General features: G+C 26.3%; 1 protein-coding gene and 1 long non-coding RNA gene across 11 annotated transcripts; one reads left to right on the top strand and one right to left on the bottom strand.

Moving 5' to 3' along the window:
- The first annotated feature begins 5,881 nt into the window (after positions 1 to 5,881).
- LOC112738706 (uncharacterized) lies at positions 5,882 to 9,673 on the top strand. Of its 10 annotated transcripts, none has more exons than XR_011871658.1 (6): positions 5,905 to 6,416; positions 7,122 to 7,319; positions 7,965 to 8,004; positions 8,421 to 8,468; positions 8,615 to 9,208; positions 9,369 to 9,673. It is a non-coding gene; the product is annotated as an uncharacterized lncRNA (long non-coding RNA). The 10 variants fall into 10 exon arrangements; XR_011871659.1 differs by having other exon boundaries at positions 8,345 to 8,468; XR_011871660.1 differs by having other exon boundaries at positions 7,965 to 8,020.
- Positions 9,674 to 20,433: 10,760 nt separating this feature from the next.
- Positions 20,434 to 24,452, bottom strand: LOC112738690 (transcription factor MYB14). Its single transcript, XM_025788932.2, has 3 exons — positions 24,123 to 24,452; positions 23,784 to 23,913; positions 20,434 to 21,098 (listed from the first exon to the last, which is right to left on the bottom strand). Exons 1-3 carry the CDS (start codon positions 24,253 to 24,255, stop codon positions 20,519 to 20,521), a joined length of 843 nt encoding a protein of 280 aa, XP_025644717.1. The 5' UTR covers positions 24,256 to 24,452; the 3' UTR covers positions 20,434 to 20,518.
- Positions 24,453 to 24,694: the final 242 nt, after the last annotated feature.

Here is a 24,694-nt window from a genome sequence, read left to right as displayed (position 1 = left end):
TGATAAAAAAGAAGGAGATGAAATTTCAATAGAAAGAAGAGGAAGAAGAGAAATTAAAAAGATGTTGTTAGTGATAATGGTAGCAAAGTGAAAAATAATAAAAAAGAAGAAAAAGAAAAAGAAGACGTAGCATTTGAAATGAAGAAGAAAAAAAAGAAGCATAAACAAAAAGAAACACAAGAAGAAAAAGAAAACAAACAAAAAAAATGCTTAACTCAAATTACTTGGATGAACTTGATTGAATCCTAATATTTGGTGCATATAAAATTTCTATAGGTTGAGCAGGGTTAGTTGAACTCTAATAGTAAATTTTCACACAAAAATTAAATAAGAAAATAAATAAGAAAAAATAGTTAAATGTTATAGGGTATCAGTAAGACATTCTTCTTTTTATCTTGATCCATTATAGTTTGATAATCATTATTATTTACATTATTTAATAAAAAAATTTCACTCTCTTTTTTGAGAAATACTAAAAAAATATTTTTTATTTATAAAATATATATTCTGCTCTCTTATAATTTTTTAAAATTTTTTTTAATTTATTTCAAATTTTTTGTGTTAAATAATGTTAATTTTATCCATTTTTCAAACAAAAATAAATTATTTTTTATAAAAATATTCTTTAACAAAAAATTTATTTTTTTGTCATTAATTTTTGCTTACTAAAATACTCTTTAATAAATTATTTTTTATTGATCAAATTATATTTTTACTAAAATATTTTAAAAAAAGTAATAGTTAAATTATTTTTTTAAGATACTCTTCAATAATTTTTTAATTATTAAATTGTGATTTTATCAAAATTTTTGTTAATAATTATTTTTATATTTTATTATTAATTTTTTTAATAATTAAAAAATTACTGAATGGTGTCTTAGAAAAAAATAATTTAATTATTAAATTTTTTAAAAATATTTTGGTAAAAATACAATTTAATTAATAAAAAAATAATTTATTAAAAGATATTTTGCTAAACAAAATTTAATGACAAAAAAATAAAATTTTTATTAAAGGGTATTTTTATAAAAAATAAATTATTTTTTCTTGAAAAATGGATAAAGTTAAGATTAGTTAACACAAACAATTTAAAATAAATTAAAGAAGAGATTTTTTAAAAATTATAAGGGATGAGAATGTACATTTTAGAGAGGAGTATCATTTAATAGGTTTGCAGCTGACAATCATGTTTTCTTTGAATTTTGCCCTAAATTTGTGTTGATTCGTGATTAGGTTTCAAGGGAAGCTCTCCTTCAAGGTAGAGCTAAGAATGCGATCTATTCCTTGGACAATCTTTACATACCAAGAAATGTTTCATCAAATCTTTCCTTTCTGTGTAAAAATAATAATTCTGGTTCTATTGCTTTAAATTCTGATGTTCAGTGTTGTGATTTTGTTTCTAATAATACTACTAGTGTTGTCCATGACAATTGTATTCACTCAGTCTTGCTATAGCAATGTCGTAGTGTAATACAACTAGTAATTAAGAATAATAAATTGAAATTATGTTAAAAAAAATTAGGCCATTGTGTATTACAAACTGTTACTTGTGTTCTTGAGAAACGTTCTATATCTGTTCCTTTTAATTCCTCTTTATCTAATGTATGTGAAATCTGTTTCATAGCTAAATTACATAGAATGTACTTTTCTGAAACTAAAACTGTTTATCATCACCCTTTTCAAAGTTGGTGTTTATGGATCTTTGGGGTCCAGCACCAATTAATTCTAGAAATGGAATGCAAATAATATCTAGCTTTAAATGAAAAAGCAATCCGGCTTTAAACTCAAGTCTATCAAATCTGATATGGGAATGAACTTCTTGTCAAATTCCTTTACTTCTTTCTTGACCTTGGAAATTTTCATAGAAAATCATGTGCTTATATACATCAACAACAAGGCACTATTGAAAGAAAACATTGCCACATCACTGAGATGGGCCTTTTTCTTCTTACCATAGCATCTCTTCCAATGCAATTGTGGGATGATGCCTTCACAAGTGTTATGTATATAATAAATAGAATTTCCACTAAGGTTCTGAATAATGAAACACCATATGAAATGCTTTTTAATCACCCCCTTACTATTCTTTCTTTTGAATTTTTGGTTGTGCATGTTATCTGTTTCTAAGATCATTCAATAAGGTAAAGTTTGCAAATAAATCTGAATTATGTTTATTTCTTGGTTATGACTCAAACTACAAAAGGATGTAAGCGTTTGGCTCAAAATGGTAAAGTCTATTTGGCTAGGCATGTAACATTTGATAAGAATCTCTTCCCTCATCATTCAATATTTTCCACTATCACTAATTCTGCTCTAGAACTTTGTCTAATCCTAACACCCACCTGTTTAGTATTTTTCAGGATAGACCTATTCATTTGCATAATGACTCTCATCCTCAAACCCTTACATTTATTTCCCCAGTTTGAGCAATTATTAATACATTCACCTCAAAGTTTACAACAAGCAATTCCTCCCTTATCTACCAATCCATAATTGATTGAGGAATCTTCACCTACTCACCACCATCTCAAGTTACTACAACACTTACCTTGATAGACAATTTCATCTCTTTTAGAAAAGTCTCCAACCACCACAATCCCCATCAGTAGTATAGATATTTTCTTATTGTCAGTTTGAGGGGGTATTGGAAGTATAGTTAGTTATACTAGCTAAGATTAGTTATATTCACTGTGTCAGTTTGTTAGTTTGTTAGGAAGTGACTTTTCTCAATTCTGTTATAACTGTTTTCAGTCTTGTGCTCATCAAGTCTGTTAGTTACTAGCTTCTATAAATAGCTATACCTAACTCACTTGGGACTAAGTCTTGTATTCTTCTCTAATCAAAGTGTGTTTAATAAAGTTCATTCAATCGTTTCTTTCTCTGTTTTAGCTATTCGAGATTCTAATTTTTCATTGCTTGATCTGGTTTCTACATTGTTGTTTTCTGCTGTTAAACTTTGATATTCAAGGATCTTAGAATCCTGATAGAAGCGTCGATGTAGTAGGTTTAATTATTCGATAACTTTTTATAATTTTATCAAATTTTTATTTAGAATTAAAAAAATTTAAATATGATATTTATTTAAAAATACTACCAAAAACAGAATATTCTTAAAATATTTAGTCTTAAAATAATATTATACAAAATTAATAAATATATCAAGAATAATATAAAAATTTAATTATAAATTTTATACCGTAGAAATCTAATTAAAGATTTGATAGACTTAAAAGAAGTAATCATAGTATGTACAAACAAATCCTAAATCCGAACAAAATTTGCTAGCTAGAAAAAATGGATCTCTCTCATATGCATACAAACTGCACCACTATATAGCCTAAGAAAATACTCTGACATGTAATGTAGGCGACTATGAAGTTGATACAAATGCAGAATGAAAGAGTAAATACTAAATACACAAAACAATGTCTAGCCATATTCGATTCTCCTATTGTGCATTTTGCCTTGAATTTCGGTCAGGTTCATCATGCAATGCAATATACCAAATAAATTCCACATAGATATATATGGATAAATTAAATTAAAGCAGACAGTGCAAACAATGTAAAGAAAGTACGGGGAGCCCAATGATTTTAGTGTACAATAGATTTAAGAAAAAAGGTACTTTAAAAGTTAAAAAACAGATTTTTAATTAATTATTCTATCCTTATTATGTGTAAGAAACGAAGGGTTTCATAGCCATGCATGCTGAAGAATGTCATCAACTCTATGATCAATCTCAACATTCATTCATTGACGTGGCCAAAAGAAATCAAATAATAAAATTGTGGAGCTGGTAAGACTTTAGTTAGTATATTAGCCAATTGGTGCTAATTGCTTGGAATATGAACGAGTTTGACAGTGCCTAAACCTTCTCTCTTATGAAATGGCAGTCGATCTCCACATGCTTGATCTCTCAAACAATGTCGTATTGGTGACAATTCAAATTGCTAAAAGATTGTCACGAGAATTAGCCTTAGTTAACGTTATAGGTATAATTATTCTTGAACATCTCTTCTTATTAATTAAAATTTTTAAAATAAGTAATTTTATAGTGTGATATCAGAATTTTAATTTAGAGATCAATCTTTGTTATTTAAAAAAAATTAATAGAAAAAAAAAACGTAAAAATTCATGTAAATTCAAAATAAATTTATATCAAATTCATTAGATATATAAATATTTATATTTTTTTTATTTAATTAAATTTTGAGATAAATAATTTTCTAATGAGGTGATACAAGAGAGAAAAAAAAAAGTAAAAAAAAAAGACGACAAAAAAATAGAAAAAAAAGACAACAATAATTTATACATTAGAAATATCAATATCCAATCATCTATATCATGTCCAAACATCATATCAATCCTTAAATTCCAAAACCCAACTCTCTCTCTCTTTCATTGTGAATGTTGGACTTTTAGGCTGTATTTGGTTTGTGTCCTTTAGAATTTACACAAAAAAAAAACACAAGTAGACATAAACACAATCATACACAAATTTTTTAATCATGTTCGTAGATAATATACGAAACACTAGTATTTAATTCAAATGTCTATTTTATTCTAAATATAATTATCACTACTATCATTACCACTACTATTATTATTATCACTTATTTCCACCATCATTATTAATTTTTCAACCTCAATCTAAATAAATATCATTAACAAAATTTAATCACTAGTTCAACAATTCAAATTAAAAGTGAAAACAAAAAATTTCAATAATTATATTTTAAAAATAAAAAATTAATATAGAATAAAAAAACAAAAATGAAGGTAAGAGGGATGTAATGAGAATTGAGAAAAATAACAGAAGCAAAGAAGAAAATGATAAAAAAAGTACAGATTTGACAAAAAAAAAAAAGAAAAGTTGGAATAGATATGAAAAATGACGGTAGTGACATATTAAGACCTGTGGCGGTGATGATATGTGACGACAATGGTGGGGTGATACGGTGACAACCATGATGGCGAGGGGAGAAAGCACGACGAGATACAGAGGCATAGATACAGGAGAAATTTTGCGGTCAAGTTTGAAATAGTTGTTTCTGTGGCTACAATTGAGAATGAAAGTGAAATAAATTAAGCATAATGAGATTCAGAAGCGACACAGAAAATGAAGAATTTTCACGGTCAAGTTTAAAATAGTTGTTTTTGTTACTGCAGCCGAGAATGAAAATAAAATAGATTTGGATGAAGAAGAAGGAGGAGGCTGACACACAAAATAAAATTCATATCGTGTCTCAAGTTAAAATTTGTATCTCATCATTTCAGAGAGATACAAAATACAGTATTATATGTACTTTTGTATATAATTATATTTCTCTTTTTTTATGTCTCACAAAATAAACACTGAACATATCATACTGTGTTCATGTCTTTGATAGACATGGACACCAACTAAATAGGCTCTTAGATCACCCAAAATCCAATTTCATTAATTCTTTGTGATTAGCCCACATATATATATGGTGGCTAATTCATTTGGGTGGACAAGATAGCTAAAGAGTTTTCAACCAATTGAAACTTCACAAGTGGAATGAATGGGTGTAACTTTTAGATGAGTTTGACTGATAGAAATTGTTAGTTTTGTTAATGACCTACGGTAAAATCAAGAAAACATGGGTAATTAGTAAATCTAATGGATTAGCAAATATAATTTGTGAATTTTTTTTCGAGTTTTCAGCCAATTGGAACTTCACAAGTGGAATGAATGGGTGTAACTTTTAGATGAGTTTGACTGATAGAAATTGTTAGTTTTGTTAATGACCTACGGTAAAATCAAGTAAACATGGCTAATTAGTAAATCGAATGGATTAGCAAATATAATTCGTGAAATTTTTTTCTTTTAAATTTTAAACACTCCCATATTTAAAACATGAGGGAATTGAAGCAAAAATCAAAAAGAAAAATAAAAAATTTTCCAAATTTGAGAGTTGAATGAACAGACCTTCAAGGCACTTGGGAAAATTAGGGTTCATTCTAAAGTTGTGCTTTCAGTTGCGGGAGGTGAGCATAGGCCATCTCTGACACTCGTTTCTGGAAGTGGATTCTTTTAGCAAGGTTTGGACAAAAGAGAGACTCATTGATTAAGGCAACCTCACCTGACAGCAGCAACAAAATCTACCAAATACCGGAGTCAAGCGATTCCAAAGAGTAGAACTCGGAGAGAAAGAGCAGAAGAAAAATGGAACCTGAACTTTGCTCCATTGTCGCCTCTCCTCTCCTTTCCTCGCTCCTCTCTCTCTCTCTCTCTCTCTCTCTCTCTCAAGGTTGAAAATCCTTAACCCTGGCTGCCAGTGTTGGCTCTCTGTCTCCCCCTAATGTCCCTCGTCTCTCCTCCTATGTGTCGTTGTTGTTCTGAATCGGTGGATTCTGGCTCCTATTCGTCCTTCTTGTATGCTCTAAACTAGGTGAGTTTTTTTTGTTCTAAATCCGATGAAGATGTTGTTCTGAATTTGTTGAAATGATTTTGTGTCAATCTGCTCTATTAGACATATGATATACTCAAGTGCCTTTGTTGAGTTATTGAATTGTTCTTTGATCTTGAATTATTGTATTGCTTTTGTTGTTCTGATTTGTTGATCTGTATGTAAGATATAAATTAGTCGTGTTACTTAGGACTTTGAATTAGACATTTATGACAATTATTTGTGATTAGTTTAGCCGAGACTTACGATAATATTAGTGAAAATTTAAGCAAAGATATACATAATGAGCACCACGCGATTTGTTTAAAAATGTTAGTTTTATCTACCGGCGGAGTTAAGGTCGTGGCATCTGCATCGCCGAGGATTGAAAATTTAAAAGATATCTACTATTTGGTATTGCTATCCATAAATAATTTCAAAATGCTAATCCCAATCTAACAGTGACTTTTAGAGTTTATTTGAAATGTTACCATTGTGATTTTTAAGAATGAACATTGTATAAAACATTAAGTACATATAGAACTCTAGCTTAAATTCAAAGAAAGTATGACAACGTGCAATGGGAAAAGAATATACTTTTTGTATAAAAAAATAAACTTTGTTGTATATATTAATATTTTTAATTGGAAATTGATCTAATGGGATTTATTTTTCTTTAGCATTGTAACAAGCTTCTTTGTAAAATAGAGTAGCCACATCGCATTTTTGGTGTCTGCTTCTAAAAGTGGAGAATCTTTGACGAGGGTTGTATAGTCTGAATCAATTGTAGCCTTTGGAAGAAGCCCGACATAGCAAGTAGGGAAGGGATTTACGCAGGTGACGGCATTGCATTTTGGGATTGACATCGAAGTCGGTCATCGGTGGATTGGAAGCCTCGCATATCGGGTAAGAATTCTGATCATGGAATTCAACTTTATTTTTGGTCAATCTGAGACAAATGAAATCGAAAATTTAAAAGAGTGCATTTAAAAGATTATATGAATGGGAGTCTTACACAAGTGTTTTGGTAGCAAGTGTTTTGCTTTTGTTCTGTTTATTTATAGGATGATGAAAATTAATGTTGAACCATTTCTAAAAATTAACTTTTTAGATAGCTTGAAAATGAAAACAAAATAGTTTTCTTTCTCAGATAGTTTTAATTTGTATCTTTTCTTTAATTATTTTTGTCATTAATTTTTACAGGTCACATATTCTAGCGTTTGCAACTTTTAAACTCCCACCAAATAGGTTTTTGGAACAAAAATTTTGGAATTATCTTTTTCATTCAAGTCCATATGTGGTCAAATTTTTTGTCTTAAAATTACATGTTTCGTTGTATTTTATGTTGTGATCCTTCTCTATACAGATCTTGCATTTTAAAGTGATAAGTTTCAGGGGTTAATATTTAACACTTTATTTATATGATTATATATATTGATGATTGTAGGTGAATATTAGAGTGTTGATGAAGCTGTGAGTTATGTTTGTCATATTTATGTGTGAGTTATGAAGGATTGAAAACATCATTTTTCTTCCTCTAATGTGATGCAGGTACATATATGTCTTGGCTCAAAGTTGCATTCAAGTATTGGTAGGTTTAGATCTAGGTAGCGTGACAAATGATGTGAATGCATGTTTCATTAGTTTTCAACTGTGAACTATATTACAATAAGCGGAGCATTTGCATTGGCCAAAAGTGATGTCCCCAAAAATTAAAAAAAAAATAATAGTACTTTTTTATATGATGTAATAATCAATTTAATTGGCTAAAATTTTTAATTATAACTCAGTCATAATTGGTTAGGGATTGACTATTCAGTCACAACTATGGACTTTGGTTAATGCTTATGTCTCCGTTTAAGTTAATTTTGTAAATGACTATGTATGTGACATGCTTTGTTCTTGACTGGCTTCATTATTTTTTACTCTAGGGATGTTTGAGAGTGAGTTAGATTTGGACGTCTGAGTTGTTAGGCCAATGGACTGATGGTTGGAACATTGATTCAGGTGACGAAGATTATTCAAACGTGTCGAAGGAACCGCAGAATGAAAAAGGTGATTGTGGCCCAGCCGACAGTGAATACCGAGGCTAGGATGGTGGTGGAAGCGATATAGATGCCTCAACAGAGGATCATGGAAACTCGAAGCATATCATGGGTGAACAATTCAGCAGTCTAATGCTTCTGTGTTGTTATCTGCAGAGTTTAATGAGGTTGAAGATGCGTATGCAAGCTATGTGGCGTATGCAAAGAGTATTGGTTTTGCGGTGAAAAATGGAGATTCTATTAAAGACCATCAGGAGAATATTGTGAGGAAGTTTTTCTACTACAATTGGCAACAGTTGTGTGAAAAGAAGCATTATGAGAGAGTTGACAGAAAAAGACCCCAAAAATCAAAGATGAGAACAAATTGCAATGTCAAGTTTTTTGTTTCTGGACAAAATTTATGGGAAGTGGTGGACGAAGACATTGGTTGAGGATTATAATCATGACTTGGCATCCTTGGAGTTCACTAATGTAATAGCACCACATAGGAATATCACAGAAGAGCACAAAGCGCATATACATAGCATGCATGAAGTCGGGTTCTAGAAAACTCAAATTATGGGCTTCTTTGCCCATATGTGTGGTGGATATCGCAATCTTAACTTCAAAAGTAAGAACTTGTATAATTATATGCATGGAGTTAGGCCACAACCATGTTCGACTCAAATCATGATGAATTAATACCTTCGGATTAGGCCACGACCGAAGAAAATTGCACTACCATGAACGATGATGTCGATAATGAAGTTTGTATGTGTTGGTTAATTCCTAGGATTATTGTGTGTCGTATTCGTTGCATGTGCTAATGCTTCATGTTCGTACTTGTTACTTATTTGATGATATCTGTAGTGCATTAATGTTCTAAACTTTAGTACTTGATTTGATTGACGAACCAAATATCATTTTGCAGGATGGTGGACCTAGCTAAAGGCGAGTTCATTCTTTCGGAAATAGGTCACGACTAAATTAGTTGGATGGACGTGACTGCTTGTGAATAAAGTGTTCAACTAATTAGGATAAAGTCACATGTTTTTAGTTTGCTTATCCACTTTTACGATTCTAGTTGTGTTGGCATATTAGACCTTATTATGATAGGTTAATATGCTATGAAAAAGGTTCTTATGTAGTGTTTTACTTATGAATGAGACTTGTTTGAACCAATACTGTTGGTGCTGAGTGCAAGTAATTTATTCTATTTATGTTGTGGTTCCTTTATTGTGATGTTAGATGTTATTAAGGCAGGAGATTGTGGATAATATTAATGTTTGAATTATGTTCTACTAGGGTACAGAAAGTGTGATGGAGAGGGGTGGATATAATTCACTTTCACATGAGAGGATGCAGATGCGCAAGAGAGACTTATGCCTCATTAATATTATGTTGCGTGTTTCGGACAACATAACATCCATGTGAGAATAATATGTGATGCAATGAGAAAATATAAGTAAAATATAAATTAATTATTAAAAATAATAAAATTAAAGATAATTTAATAAATTAAATATAAAATAAAATAAAATAAAATATTTTTTTCTAAGTGAATTATATAAAATTAATATTTTTATCTATTTGAGTAAAATTGATCGAGTAACCATCAAGTGTCGTTTTAGGAAGAATTTCTGAACACCTAGAATTATGACCGGGGAAGGTTGTCGGAGTCTCTGGCAATTTGTCCATGATAGTGTGCAGTAAGTCCAACAAAAAGATCATCTTCTTCAATGTTCATGGAGAGCAAAAAAAAGTGGACGTTCATGGAGAACACTTTATTTGGCACAGAGGCAGCAATGAGACGTGACAAAAAAAAGCTTTTCCGAAAGTGTGCGACGAGTCCACAAAGAACATCATCTTCTTTAATGTTCATGGAGCTCTCATATGTTGCTAATGGAAGAAGAGGGTCTGCGTTAGGGTGGGTGGGAACCCGATCGGAGATATGAGTCTGTTGAAAATTAGTAGAATTCTTGAAGTTGAAACTATTTTTGTAGACCTTAACCTAAATCCAAGAAAAAAAAAAGTTATTCACTAAATAAATAAATTATATTGTTCCATTTACTTCAACTATTTTATCTTTTCGAAAAAATATAAAGGTTTAATTTTTTTATTTTGTTTATAATTTTAATTGCTTTTTTGGTTTTTTTAATTTCTAGAACAAAAAATAAAACAATAAATAATTATACTTTACAATTTTGGTTCTTCTTGCATTAGAATTTTAGACATTATGTATTCTGATTACCTATAATTTGAATAATTTTATTTTTTTTTTCAATTTATCAAGAGGTTGCAAATTAATATAAATTATTTAAATTAAATTCATGTCATTTGATAAAAAAATAGGTAATTTTTTTTAACAAAAAGGAGTTATTTTAAATAAATAAATCTATACTAAATGGTTAAGTAAATGAAAGGATTGAGAAAGAAAATTTATTAAGTTGAGAGAAAAATATGTCATCTAATTTTTAATAAAAAAAGTCATGTAACACATTTTAATTGTTAAATAATAATAATAATAATAATAATAATAATAATAATAATAATAATAATAATAGAGACTTATTTTGTTTTGGTATTCTAATTGAGCCTAATTTTATTCTCTCTACACTTTTATATCCACATTGGTTTTTAACCTGTATACAAAAATCAGATACCTTCTTTGGCAAACCATTATTTGGAGATTCAATCATGTTTTGTGTACGAGAACTTTAGCCTATTTCAAACCCATAATTTTTTTCTCTCAAAATTCCTTAAATGCCCTAGCAATAAACCAAAAATAATTACCGCGACTTAAATCCTAAACTCGCTTTGACTAAGCGTTCGACAACTCATTCAAAGACTCACATGTCTTAAGATTATTGGACGGTCAACTAAAAGTCAGTCACCTAATACTGTACCACCATATAACTCACACACACATTGTTAACTTCTAAAAGTTTAATCTATTCTAACCTCTACCAATAACTGATTTTTTTTTTCAAATTTTACAATAAGTCCACAATTTTATATTTTATTAGGCAAATCGATTACACATACATAAGGTTTTGGTATAATATTTAGAAAAACCAATCATTGTTATTATTTAATAAATATATGACAGACTTTAAAACATTATAAAATTTATATATCAATATCTCTATAGGCGAATAGACTTATATTTTAGTTAAAATTTGTCATGAATTAACATGTTAGATAAAATAATTCACTGAAAACTAATTTAAGATATCACTCTAAAATTTATTTGAAATATTTTCAGCCAAATTGATATAAGAAGGTAAGAACCTTGAAAAACAAAAGAAGCAACCCGCAGCAACGAATTGCAAGAAAAAAAAATATCAAACCCAAGCCACTGGAATTTGCTGACGAATAGCAAAGCCCTCATATTTAAGGGAAGCTGACAGTTGAAAATAATTAAATAATAATTTTTTGTTAAATATATTAAATTATTTAAAGATGATTAATTTTATATAAAAATAATTACATGTAAATTTTTGTGTTGTAAGTTTTACTCCTATATGTAAATATTTTAGCCTAGTGAAAAAACTTCTTGCAACGTAATTATATACATATACTCTTCATAAATCCTATTTGAGATACGTAAGTATGAGAGAGGAAAAAATAACAAAAACCCCTAAATTTTTATGATTTGTAATCAAAATTATTAACTACTGCTGATCACCCGGCCCACATCTTACACAATGTTAAAGTGTAAGTGTAAATTAATATTATTGATTAACAACGTGCATGGAATATTAGTTTAGTAATTATTAGATGAGAACATAGCTATTTTGATAATCGTTGGTTACACTCTGTTAACTAATTAATAATTTAGTTATACACCAGCAACAGAATATATGAAATGTGTAGAATATGAAATGACTCTCATGACAACTGGATCTGTGTGCTTGTCCATAAATACCAATAATAATATATCACATGGACAGGACAATATATTATACAGTACGGCCGTAAGAAACATTTTCAAAATCATGCCGACATAATAATAACAAAATATTAGGTAGCTAAGTTGATAATACATACATTAGTATATTCTATTCGGCTTAAGTATATGCTATCATACATTGTGTTTCTCTATAATGGTTCTTTATATTCACTTTATCTATTATTATTAGTTATTATATCATAACTTTTTGAGTAATACCTTAAATAGGTCTTTAAAAATTTGGTGGTACGATAAATTTATCTTTTAAAAAAATTAACTAGATTTTAAATTTTTAAAATTACTAGATATATATGCTATATAGGTCTCTAAGTCAGATTGAACCAGTTAATATGACACTCTTTCTCCTATATAAAGGTTGTTAATGTGACATGTCAGGTAAAGCAACACATATTACGTTTAAGACAGATTAATCTCTGGACACGTGGCTAAAACAACGTCATTTTGGGACAATGACAAACGACGCTGTTTTGAGAGGACAGATTTGTCCCCACATTTGTTCCCTGATTCTCGAAACTTCGACGTTCTAAAGTCAAATAGGTCCCCTAAAATTTTTGTTATAAGTCAAAAAGACCCCTAAATTTCAGTAGGTACTTTGTATAAAAAATGTATCCTCTCCCTTTCTTTTTGTAAAATTACAAGTATCCCAAACCCTTACTTAGATTTTACGACCTAACCTTTCATATTCTTCACCCCCATTAACATTTATCTAAGTTCGTAATGGTGTTTTGACAGTGTGTACAAGAACTGCTTGGTGGTGGTGTGTCGTGCATATCGTCATTGTTCGAGACAAGTTAAATTAGTTTTTGCTGTATTAAATTGGCAGTAAAGAGTAAAGTATGATGAACGTACATGTGATGTATGTTTAGGCTAGATCAAAGACAGTTTGTTGTAGGTGTAGCTCAAATGAGAGTTGTGAAGTGGTTACGATAGATATTTGATAATAACAAAAACAATGTAGGTATTTGAATTTTTTATTCTATTATGATGTTGTTGTATAGCGCTGGTTGCTTGGTTAACTTGTGACAGAGTTTTATTTTTGGTATTTAGATGAGTAAAGATATAATACCTGTATTTCACCTTGGTGAAAGTTTTGTTAGAGATAACAAGGGGTACTTGTGTACATTAATGGAGAAATAAAAAAATTTCTCCCAATAGATATTAACTTGATCTGTTTCTTTGACCTATAGAAATATTTTTTGGACTTGGGTTACCATGACCACAATGCAATATAATGTATTAGTATGATCCTACTTCTACTAACTTGGAATCTATTATTCACCTAATTAATGAAGATAAAGAGATCAAAATTTTGTAAAAGAACAAGATGCTAAATGAGAATACTGACAAATTCTAATTGTTTGAATGTGCTTGGGATTGCATATTTTGACATACTTTAGATAATTTTATCATGATTTGATTCTAATTATGGTTTTAGTTGCTTAATTCGAGAAGACCAAATATACTATAAATTCAGGAACGTTTTTGACTTATGACAAAAATTTTAAGAGATCTATTTGACTTTAGAACATCGAAGTTTCGAGAACCAGAAATAAAGATGAGGACAAATTTGTCCTCTCAAAACGGCGTCGTTTGTCGTTATCCCAAAACGACGTCGTTTTAACCACGTGTTCAGAGATTAATCTGTCCTAAATGCAATACGTGTTGCTTTACCTGACATGTCACACTTACAACTTCCATATAAAAAAAAGAGTATTATGTTAACCGATTCAACCTGACTTAGAGATCTATATGACATATATCTATAATAATTTTGAAAATCTAGAATCTAATTAATTTTTTTGAAAAACAAATCTGTCAAATCACCAAATCTTTAGAGACGTATTTAGAATATTACTTTTACTCTTTTATTTTATCTCTAACTACTGCTAGTCATCTGATTTATTCATTTTATATTATGATTTTCCTATAAAAAAATATTCTTATCAATCAAATTATTAATTTTCAGGAACACATACATGATTGCTTTTCACAAAAATAAAGCATGCATACATGTATGCCAAATAAATTGATATAAGCCAATTAAAATACTTAAGGTTAGTTTAAATTGTCTTTTGAAAACTACAATTATTTTTAAAAAAATTATTTTATATTTAAATAGATTTTTTAAAAAATATATTAAAAATATCTTTTGTTTTTTATTTTTTTTAAAATGTAAGATATTATTGATTTTAAAAAGAATATTTTTTAAAATTTTTTAAAAATATATTTAAATAAATTTAAAATTAAATAAAAATATTTATTTTTTAAAAAATATTTTTTATTTAAAAAAGTCAATTCAAACCAACATTTACTATCTTACTCTTTCTTCTTAAAAAAATGCTTTTAGTCATCACATTTTTTTTGGCAAATCTTTTTAGGAGAATTAGGGATATTAAGAATGTGTTTGGGAAAAAAATATACTTTTAAAAAAACTTCACATCACAACAACAGTTTTGGAAATTTTTATGCTCCTTACCATTGTATTTATTTGGAACACAATAAAATTAAAATTTAATTTAATTTAATTGTAAATCCCGTGAATTTATGAATGTAGATTATAATTAAATTTAAATCCTTCATTATTTTTAATAGAATTTAGTTGGAACATAAATAAAATATCGTATTACAAATATAAAAAGTATTTTTTTATTATTTAAAAATAGATATAATTTTTTTTAAATGATATCATCAATTTCAAAGATGTAGTAAAATGGATCAAGTCTGTCGAACTAACTTATCAAATCCACCAAAATAATGAGTCGGACTAAGATTTGAATCCCTTAAATAAAAAAATTCGTCAAATTTGCACATTTTGACGGGATGTGACCAACCGGCTTGTGTAGACCAAGTGTTATTTTTCTCTTTTTTTTTAATTAATAATTTTCAAACTTCTTTTATTATTTTTATATTTTTTTTATTATTAACTTTATTTATTTTATTTTATATTTTCATATATATGCTTAAATTATGTGATGACTTTATCTTAAAATAAAAATAATTTTATTGATGAATATTATTTTAAATAATTTTATTAAAATTAAAAATTAAAAAATATTAAAAAATTATATTATAATTTAATTATATTTTTTTTAATTATTATTTTTATTAATTTAAATTAATTTTATTATTTTTAAAAAAATTAAGTTGACTAATTCATTAATCTACCATAAAAACAAACTAACATTTTATTAAGTCCACTTTATTTGATAAAATAGGCCGATCCATTTTTAGGACGGACCTTGGTGGGATAATACGAGACGGAGGAGGCTACCCATTTTGCCACTAAAATATCATTATCAAAATTAAGCAAAATGAAATTAACAATAGAATTGAATTAGCCATGGCTAAGAATCTATGATGCATGAATACGGACATAGATATGGAATATAATACAAAATATATAGATATATAAATTTTAAAATATTATAATATAAAATATAAATTATTTTTTAGATAAATTATAATGATATTTTTATATTTTATTAATATTAAAATATAAAATAATTTTTTAACTATTTTTAATGTTTTTTTTAACTATATAAAGTATTTAAAATAATTTTATTTTAATCAATAATAATATATTATTTTTAAACTCATTTCAAGAATACATGTTAAAAATAAGATTGGACACGTTGACATATGATGATATTTAAGTATATTCAAGTGTATCTAAAAAAAACTTTTTTAGTTTTTATTAACACACGATTAGACACAACAAACACGTGTGTCAGACGAGTATCAATGAGTTTCGCATAAAAAATATATCCGACACATGAACACGACAACTTAACAAAATATCTGTACTTCATAGCTAAAAACTAGGCCACCCGTTATCTCAACTATTTTTCATATGTGAGATATAAAAAGTTAAAAACAGAATAATATTCTTTTCTGAAGAATATTCTAATAAGAACTTAAAATGGGCTTGGTTTGTTTATATATGTTTTGAAAAGATGCTCGGCCAACGTTGGTGGATTTAATATTTGGTGGATTTAATTAGGCTTTTGGTAAACTAATTAAAAAATTGAGATGTCTTTATTTTTAGTTTTTAATAAATAGTTATTGGGTGTTCTTCGAAATTCCCATAGGGGACATTAGATTTAGTTTCTGGTCTCCAAAACATTTATAAATATTATATCAAATATTTAATAAAATCATTATTAAAAATACATACTCTACAAACAAGCAATCTGATGATTATCTGTAAAAGAGATTTGTCTTTTTTTTATATTTAATCTTTTATATATAGATTAAAAATTTGTTTATTATGAATGAGGTCTTTCTGCAATTCAATAATATTGACTTTGTATGTGTTTTTTTTGGGTATGGAAATAAGTAATCGGATCTTTTTATTATTTTACATTGAATTTTTTTAAATTTTTTAATATTAAATCGGAGGATTTAATTTTTTTGTTGTAATTCTTTTTAATTTTTGAAGTTTATCGATTTGTATATTTTAAATTTATTTAACTTTTTAAACATAAATTAAAGGGTTTGATTACAAAAATTAGAATATTTAATTTTTGTATTAAAAAATTAAATAGTTCGATTTCTGTATTTTTCAATAATTAGATGGTCTGATTTTTTTTCTTAAATTAAATTGTTTCATATTTTTAAAAAATACCAAAACAGTTTACAATTAAAAAAAAAACTATTATTAATTCAATATAAAAAAAAGTGTTTTATATAACTGACTCAAAATCCGATATTTTATTATCATCATTCATCGATTACTACAAACCAACATGAGATATGATCCTGCTCTACTTTAATTTGTTAAAGGACACACCACATGCCATGATTATTGTTTTGTTATAATTAATTAAAATGGGAGATAACAAAGAGGTTTATCTTTTTCTTTTTTAATATGACCCTTTTCCAGTTTTCCTTCATTCGGCCTTATAATATACAGCAAAATGTTATTAGTCATGCACATGTTACTAAAATATTACTAAATGATTAAATACTACTACTATTTGAGAGAAAAGATAGTTGTTTCATTGTTTGTATATTATTGTTGGACATGTTGATACAAAAAAATATTATCTTTTGACATTAATAATTGTAAAATTTAATTGAAAAAGTATATAGTACTAATATATTATCTATTAATTTATTATCTATAATAATTGATTATTATATTTTAAATATATATATAAAGAGATACCTCCAGAAAATATATCTATAAAAATACTTTTATTAAACACAGTTATAAAAAAAATATTTTTATTAGACATATTTATAAAGACACTTCTATTAAATACAGTTATAAATAAGAGTTAGCAGATGTTTGACAAAAATATTATTAGTAACGTAGCGGGATTAAATTTAATTTATATTCATTGATAGTGTGTGTATATAATATATACACTACCAACTAATATTATACAAACATGAATAACTAATTAAATTTGACCTTTACTCCATAAATGATCATAAATTCTTAATATGGGTTGATTAAAAATTTTATATTATGAATATATGCGAACTGAAGTCTAACAACAATATCATATATATATCCTTCCAATTCGGATCTATTCGAGCTGAACTGCCTTATTCTGCTCCAAATGGGACATGTTTTTCTTTAACGATTGACTGGGTATGATGCGAATTTGGGCAAAACTTGTTTATTTTTGTGTTAGACATGTGTAAGCTTTTAATTATGTATATGAAGTATTCATCAATTATGGTTGGGATCTTATTAATCGTGTAATTTAATTTGTTTATTTTTATATTATAAAATTTTTTAAACAGAAAAACTATAAATCAATTAGGTTGCAAGACGAGGCGAGACAAGTATGAAACAAGTATATACTCGCAAGTTTGAGTATGCGACAAAATTAAAATATTCGTATATAATAAAACGAAAAATGAAACAATTTATGAGTGTTTAGGACGGGTATGAATCTTTAAATACCGTCTCGTTTTACTCTATTATCATTTGCATTTTTTATTCTCTTTGTTTAAATAATATTTCTCTCTTTTATTTATAAAATTTATACTTCTCTTTTTAATTATTATAAGATTAAAATAATATAAATTTTAGTTTATTTAACCAAAATACCTATCAATAATAATTGTAATTATATATATAAATTAGTGATATTTGATTAAAAATAATATGTACACAACAAAAAATAATTACTAAATTAATAATTATGTATTTATGTATAAATATATTAATTATTTAATTTTTAATATATATTTTATATTTTATTAATATATATTTTATAAGAATAACGTACTGACTTAATGGATAATAATTTTTTAATATATACGTGGTATAGTTGTTATTTGACTCACAGAAATAATAATTATAATAATATATTTTATTATTACTGTAATAAAATTTTATTTATTTTTAATATTTTATTATTAATGGCGAAATATATAAAAATATTTGTAGGAGGGACCCACAAATTATAATATTACTAAATCAATCTCTCCAGTTTGGTGGTCACGCTACGTTTCTGACTCCGATCTAGGTTAATTTTTAATACATTTGAATATTTGATCCTCTTCAAATAATCTTTATATATTGAAGGTCTCATCCACGTTCTAAACTACAGGGAACCCCCTGATTCCTAGTACTATTATATTGGGTCTCATTAACAATTAAGGGCACTGGATTAATATGTTTAATTTAAAAAATAATGAAAAGGTTAAATAGTTGAAATTTTACGATCTTTATAATGCATTTTTTTTAAAAAGGAAATTAATTTTTTTGTTATTACTAGTAGACTTAAAAAATGTCCTTAAGAAATTTATTAGCCAAATTCATACAATTAAGGCGGTAGAGATATATTAATTTTTCCGTAGTGATTTTAGATTTGAATTTGAAAAACATTTTTTTTTCCTCCTTTTGAGAGTCATCCCCTATTTTATTATGAAAGTTCAGCCAAGTTAAATTTAGCTAGTTAAATTCTGTACAATAAAATTAACAGATAGGATCTAAAGAAATCAAAATAATATTTTACTTGTCTACAAGTTGAAAATAGTGATACAAATTGGAATTTTGCTAGGGAGTTAATAGAGTATTTGTACAATGTGTATAATGAGTTATTTATTTGACTAAATATGAGTTAAAAAATGAACATTTAAAATAAAATTCTACTAATTTTTCCAACACAATATACTCATATTATCTAGAATAACCATCTGAGTACCAGGGATAATAAACATCTGATATCCTACTGAATCGAACATCTCTATATCCCATTATACACATTGTATAAATACTTCATTGGCTGCCTATACTTCCTCTACAAATTGACATATATATAAATAGAAAAAGTATAGGTAACCAACAATATTGGTGAACAATGTGAACAATAAATATATAGAATATTCATTTCACTAGGTGTGTGCGGATGATTATTCTAATATTAAAATTTATGTAGATAATTTTAAGGTGTAGTGTATTTTTATTTTATTAGTGGTTGTTTATGTTGTTCAAAAAAGTTATTATTAGTTACCTAGCATTACCCCTATAAATATTACTAAAACGTGTATTAGTCGTAAATTTTGATTATCTTCAAAAGTTAAAAGAAATTATTTGCTAAAAGATTAAAACTTGAGGAGTTGAGGATTATTAAGTTACAACTCATAAATAATGCATGTTGATAATATTACAAATTGATATATTTGTCATGTAATTTTAGTACCATGTATAAAGAAGATTTTAAAGAGAAATTAAGTGAGAAAATATAAAATGAGAAGACGTAATGTCTAATTCAAAATTTTAATATATTAAATTAATGAATCCTTAATTTTATAATTTTTTTACTATTTTTTATATAGAATTAATTTTATACTCTTCTCGTACTTACAATCTTAATAAAATCATTAATAATTCTTTTTGTTAGAGAAAATTAATTTTATATTTTTGATATATTATCTTTATATTTAATTTGAAAATAATTATCAAATATGGACAAAACTAATTATATTTAATTTGAATACTAGATAAAATTATATTTCAAAATAATAATAATAATAATAATAATAATAATAAGAAGAAGAGTAACTCCAAAGGAGGATTTTTTTTTTTAATTTTCATTGAATAGAACGAATTACAAATAATGAGGGGCAACCCCATTTAGGTAACATCACAATTGTGGCAATTCCAAAGATTTTGTGCAAAAATCATACCAAGAATCCATGCCATCACATGCAACAGTTGATGCTGATGAAGATAACAACGGAAAGTGGAACAAATCTAAGTCACCAAATTCAATGTCCTCAAATTTTCTTGCATCCTCATCATACGAATTATCCGATGACAAAACTTCAGACCAAAACTCCTCGTCCAATGCCAAATTATCATCCTTATTACCATCACCATCATTATTAATCGATTCACCACCACTTGAATTGTTCATTGACACACCATCATTATTATTATTATTATTACTACTGCTTGAACACTGTGTATTAGGAGACATCATTGTCCTTCCCTCAATTTTGATGATGGGTTCCTCTTCTTCTTTTTCTTGTTTTTGTTTTGATGAGGTTTTGTTGGACTTTTTTGTAATTTCCAACTTCTTCTTTTGTTTTGGACGTGGCTTCTTTGTGCTCTTAATGTTGTTGTTTTCTTGTGGGGGCAACCTTTTCTTCAAGTGGGTGTGCCAAACATTTTTAATCTCGTTATCTGTGCGACCCGGCAATCTTGCTGCAATTGCTGACCATCTACATATAATTTAGTTAAAAGAAAAAAGTTAGTAGATGCATCATAATTAATGTTTATTATTTTAATTAGGTATTAATACAATATATAGCACATGATGATCAACTTGATGGGCATGCATGGTTTTTTTATTACAATAAATAAATAAAGTAGCATCTCAATAATTAACATCAATTATTTAAGACTTGTCTTCTTGTTAAGACATAAGAGAAGAACTCTCTCTGATCTCTCTCATTTTCTTTTTTTTCTTTAATTTTTTATGAAAGGAGCTCTTATATATATAATGTGTTTTTGTTTATATATATTTCTTGAAATTAGTAAACACATTCTTCAGAATTATATGTTAAAGATATTAAAAATAATATATTTTTATATTTTTAATAATATATATATTTAAAATATATATTAAAAAATAATAATATCATTCCTAGTATTTTTAAAGAGTGATATTATTATTTTTTATTATTATTTTAATCATTAATTTAATTTTTTTAATCTAATAATTTAATACATACTCTTAACTTAAACTTTAACATTAATAATTAAATTAAAAATAATAAATTATATTGATCTTCCAAAATGTTTTTATATGTATTAAATAATAAATATACATTGAAAACAAAATTGAAAGCAACGTTTGATAATCACTCAAGTAGATTGACGATAACGTGTATGCAGAAATCAATGTGTCAGACTTTGATTATACCACTTGTAATAATTTAAATTTAAATAAGCACGTGAAAAACTTGAACCAAATTAAAGAATCTTCACTATCAAACACATCGATGATGGCAAGGATTTTGTTTAGCTAGATACTTTCTTTGTAAATTACTATTTTTTATTTATGAATATGAAAAATTTAAATGCAAATCACTCTAAGATTTGATAACATGTACTTTTTTAACGATATATTATTATATTTAAAGTGCATTATAAAAAAAACATTTTATTAAGAAGATATAAATATTTATGTGTTTTTTAAACAAATTAAAATTTTTGAACAAATAATTTTATAACATAATTTAAAGTTTCCAAAAGACAAGATTTGAATATACATATGACAAAAAACAAGAAAGAATTTATATGAATATAATTAGATTATTGTGTAAAATATTTTATACCATAAATGTATTAAAATTAAATTTTATAAAAAATATAAATTAAGTCAATAGTCAATACTCATTAAACATAGAGTTAATTTGACAAATTATATATGCAAAATATGAAATTTATTGGCTACTTTTGTCTTTAATTAGTTTCAGATAATTGTATTGTCAAATTAATCAAATTCTTTATGAATATCAAATTAATTTATATTTTTTATAATTAAAGTCGCTAGCTAGTGTTTAAATTTTTTAATAAAAGATAATAATTTACCCAACTATTCATTATATTTGTTGTAAAACTTTATGTTAAAATAAAGAAAAGGGATCACTGAGATGTAAACAATTCATAATTTAATCCGATGATAATAGAGTTGTATATATATATATATATATATATAGCACTAACTTTTGCAATATATGAACAGCATTATTGTTGTCAACTTTTCATATAATAATAACGGAAAAGGACAAATTAAAGTGCTATTGAACCAAAACCAATATATAAAAAAGAAAGGAAGGAAATAAACTATACATTATTTAATTAAGGCTGTTAAGAAAAAGTTAGAGGCTGCTAATAAAGGTACTTTTCTTTGTTCTTTTCAGTTCATGAAGATGAATGTGTATGCAATCATTCATCAAGTGACACCATGAAAAATATTATTGTTTATACTTATTTGAATATTTTTATTGTAAAAATAATCAGAACAACACTACAAAGATGATTGATGTTAAAAGAAAAGAAAAAAGATAGAGAAAGTAATAGAATAATTATTTTAAGTATTTTTTAACAATAATAAATTGTTAATTATTTATACATACAAATGTGGATTAATATATATTATACGAATTTAATTTTGATAAATTAATAGTATAATTTTTTATATAATTATTTCTATTTTTTTAGATAATTATCTATATTTTAATTTAAAAATAATGATATATAATTAGACGTGCGTATAAATTATTTTACATAATTAATATATTAAAATTAAATTTATATTAATATAAGTTCTATGCATAGTACAAGGTGTACACAACTGGCCAAATTAAAGATTCAAACACAAGAATCAAAATGGCATATAAACTTTGGAATCAAGAGCTTTAGATTTTGTTCCATTATATTGTGAATTCACAAAACTTGAATATGAACTAAATAAAAATAACAATAATACTATATACACTAAAAGTTAATTATTAAATTAATTATTTGTATAAAATATATTAAAAATATATAAAATAATATATTTATTTATATATAAATACATAATGTGATTGATTTTTAGTATATTAATATAATATTTTTGTAAAAATAAATTCTTATATGATCTTATTTTATTCTTTTTAAAAAATATTAAAATGTTAAAAATAAATTTTAGTGTACAGAGTATTTTAATATTATCTTCTTAGTATTTCTCTAAAAAAGAAAAGGAAACCCACTTTATTAGAAGAATATTTCTAAATTTTTAGTAATTTTTATTGCTGAAAAGTAATGAAGACATAAATTGAAAGAAGATCAGAGAGAGAATGAAGAAAATAATAAAAAAGTAAATGTAAAGTGTAAATAATGAAATAAAGTTTTACCTGTTTCCCAACATTTCATGTAACTTGAGTATTGTCTCTTCTTCTTCATTGGTAAAGTTGCCCCGTTTGATATCTGGCCTCAAATAATTTATCCATCTTAATCTGCAACTCTTTCCACACCTCAATAACCCTGTTGATATTAAAAGCTATTAATAAGTCTCTTAAGATTTTTGGATCAAGGTCTGACATTATTTAACTTTTCATCATTGTATAATTTCTCACTTAGTATCTGTATATTAATAAGTCTCCATCTCCCAAATGTTTTCTTGAATCTAGTTATCAGTGCATGGAAGTTGAAACAAAAAAGGGATTAATTATATAAAAAAAAGAATTAATTACCAGCTTGTTTGGGAAGGGCACGCCAATTATTGTGACCATTTGTGTTGATATAATTGATGAGGATTTGATCTTCTTCTGGGGTCCAAGGCCCCTTCTTCAACCCTAGTTTCTCACAGCATGGAGCTCTACCCATTTTCTTTCAAAGCTAGTTGTTTAATTTTGAAGGGTGGAAGTGATGAATAGCCATGACTATGATCTATTATATATGAGAAATAAAGTGCCAACAAGTATCGAAGGCTTCAGTTCAAAGCTCACACGAGGTATATGTGCTTCAATCATCATGGAAAATATTTTTTAATATCTATTTTATGAATATTATATTGCTATAGCAACGTGAGTAGTGTGAATGGCGTATATATATATACACACATAGACTAGAGAGAGAGAGTAAAATTTTATATAGTGTATAAATTTATGTGATTATGTCTAATAATTTTTTGTTTTTTGGACAAATTGATTTTTAAAAAAGAATTGATGAATCTATTTTTGTTTTTAAAAATATTAGAAAAATTATTTATTAATAAATTTATCATAAAATCATTTTTTAAAAGATTTAAATTAATAAAAAGAGA

This window comes from Arachis hypogaea, chromosome 2 (assembly GCF_003086295.3).
Source record: "Arachis hypogaea cultivar Tifrunner chromosome 2, arahy.Tifrunner.gnm2.J5K5, whole genome shotgun sequence".
NCBI classification, from domain to species: domain Eukaryota; kingdom Viridiplantae; phylum Streptophyta; class Magnoliopsida; order Fabales; family Fabaceae; genus Arachis; species Arachis hypogaea.
This window is presented reverse-complemented; position numbering and strand designations above follow the sequence as displayed.

What these genes read in the sequence shown, in the direction of transcription:
- LOC112738690 (XM_025788932.2), bottom strand. Translation starts at nt 24,255, where the DNA reads ATGGGTAGAGCTCCATGCTGTGAGAAACTAGGGTTGAAGAAGGGGCCT. An exon ending in TGCCCTTCCCAAACAAGCTG is followed by an intron (nt 23,914 to 24,122) that starts GTAATTAATTCT and finishes TAATATCAACAG; the next exon opens with GGTTATTGAGGTGTGGAAAG. An exon ending in CATGAAATGTTGGGAAACAG is followed by an intron (nt 21,099 to 23,783) that starts GTAAAACTTTAT and finishes AATTATATGTAG; the next exon opens with ATGGTCAGCAATTGCAGCAA.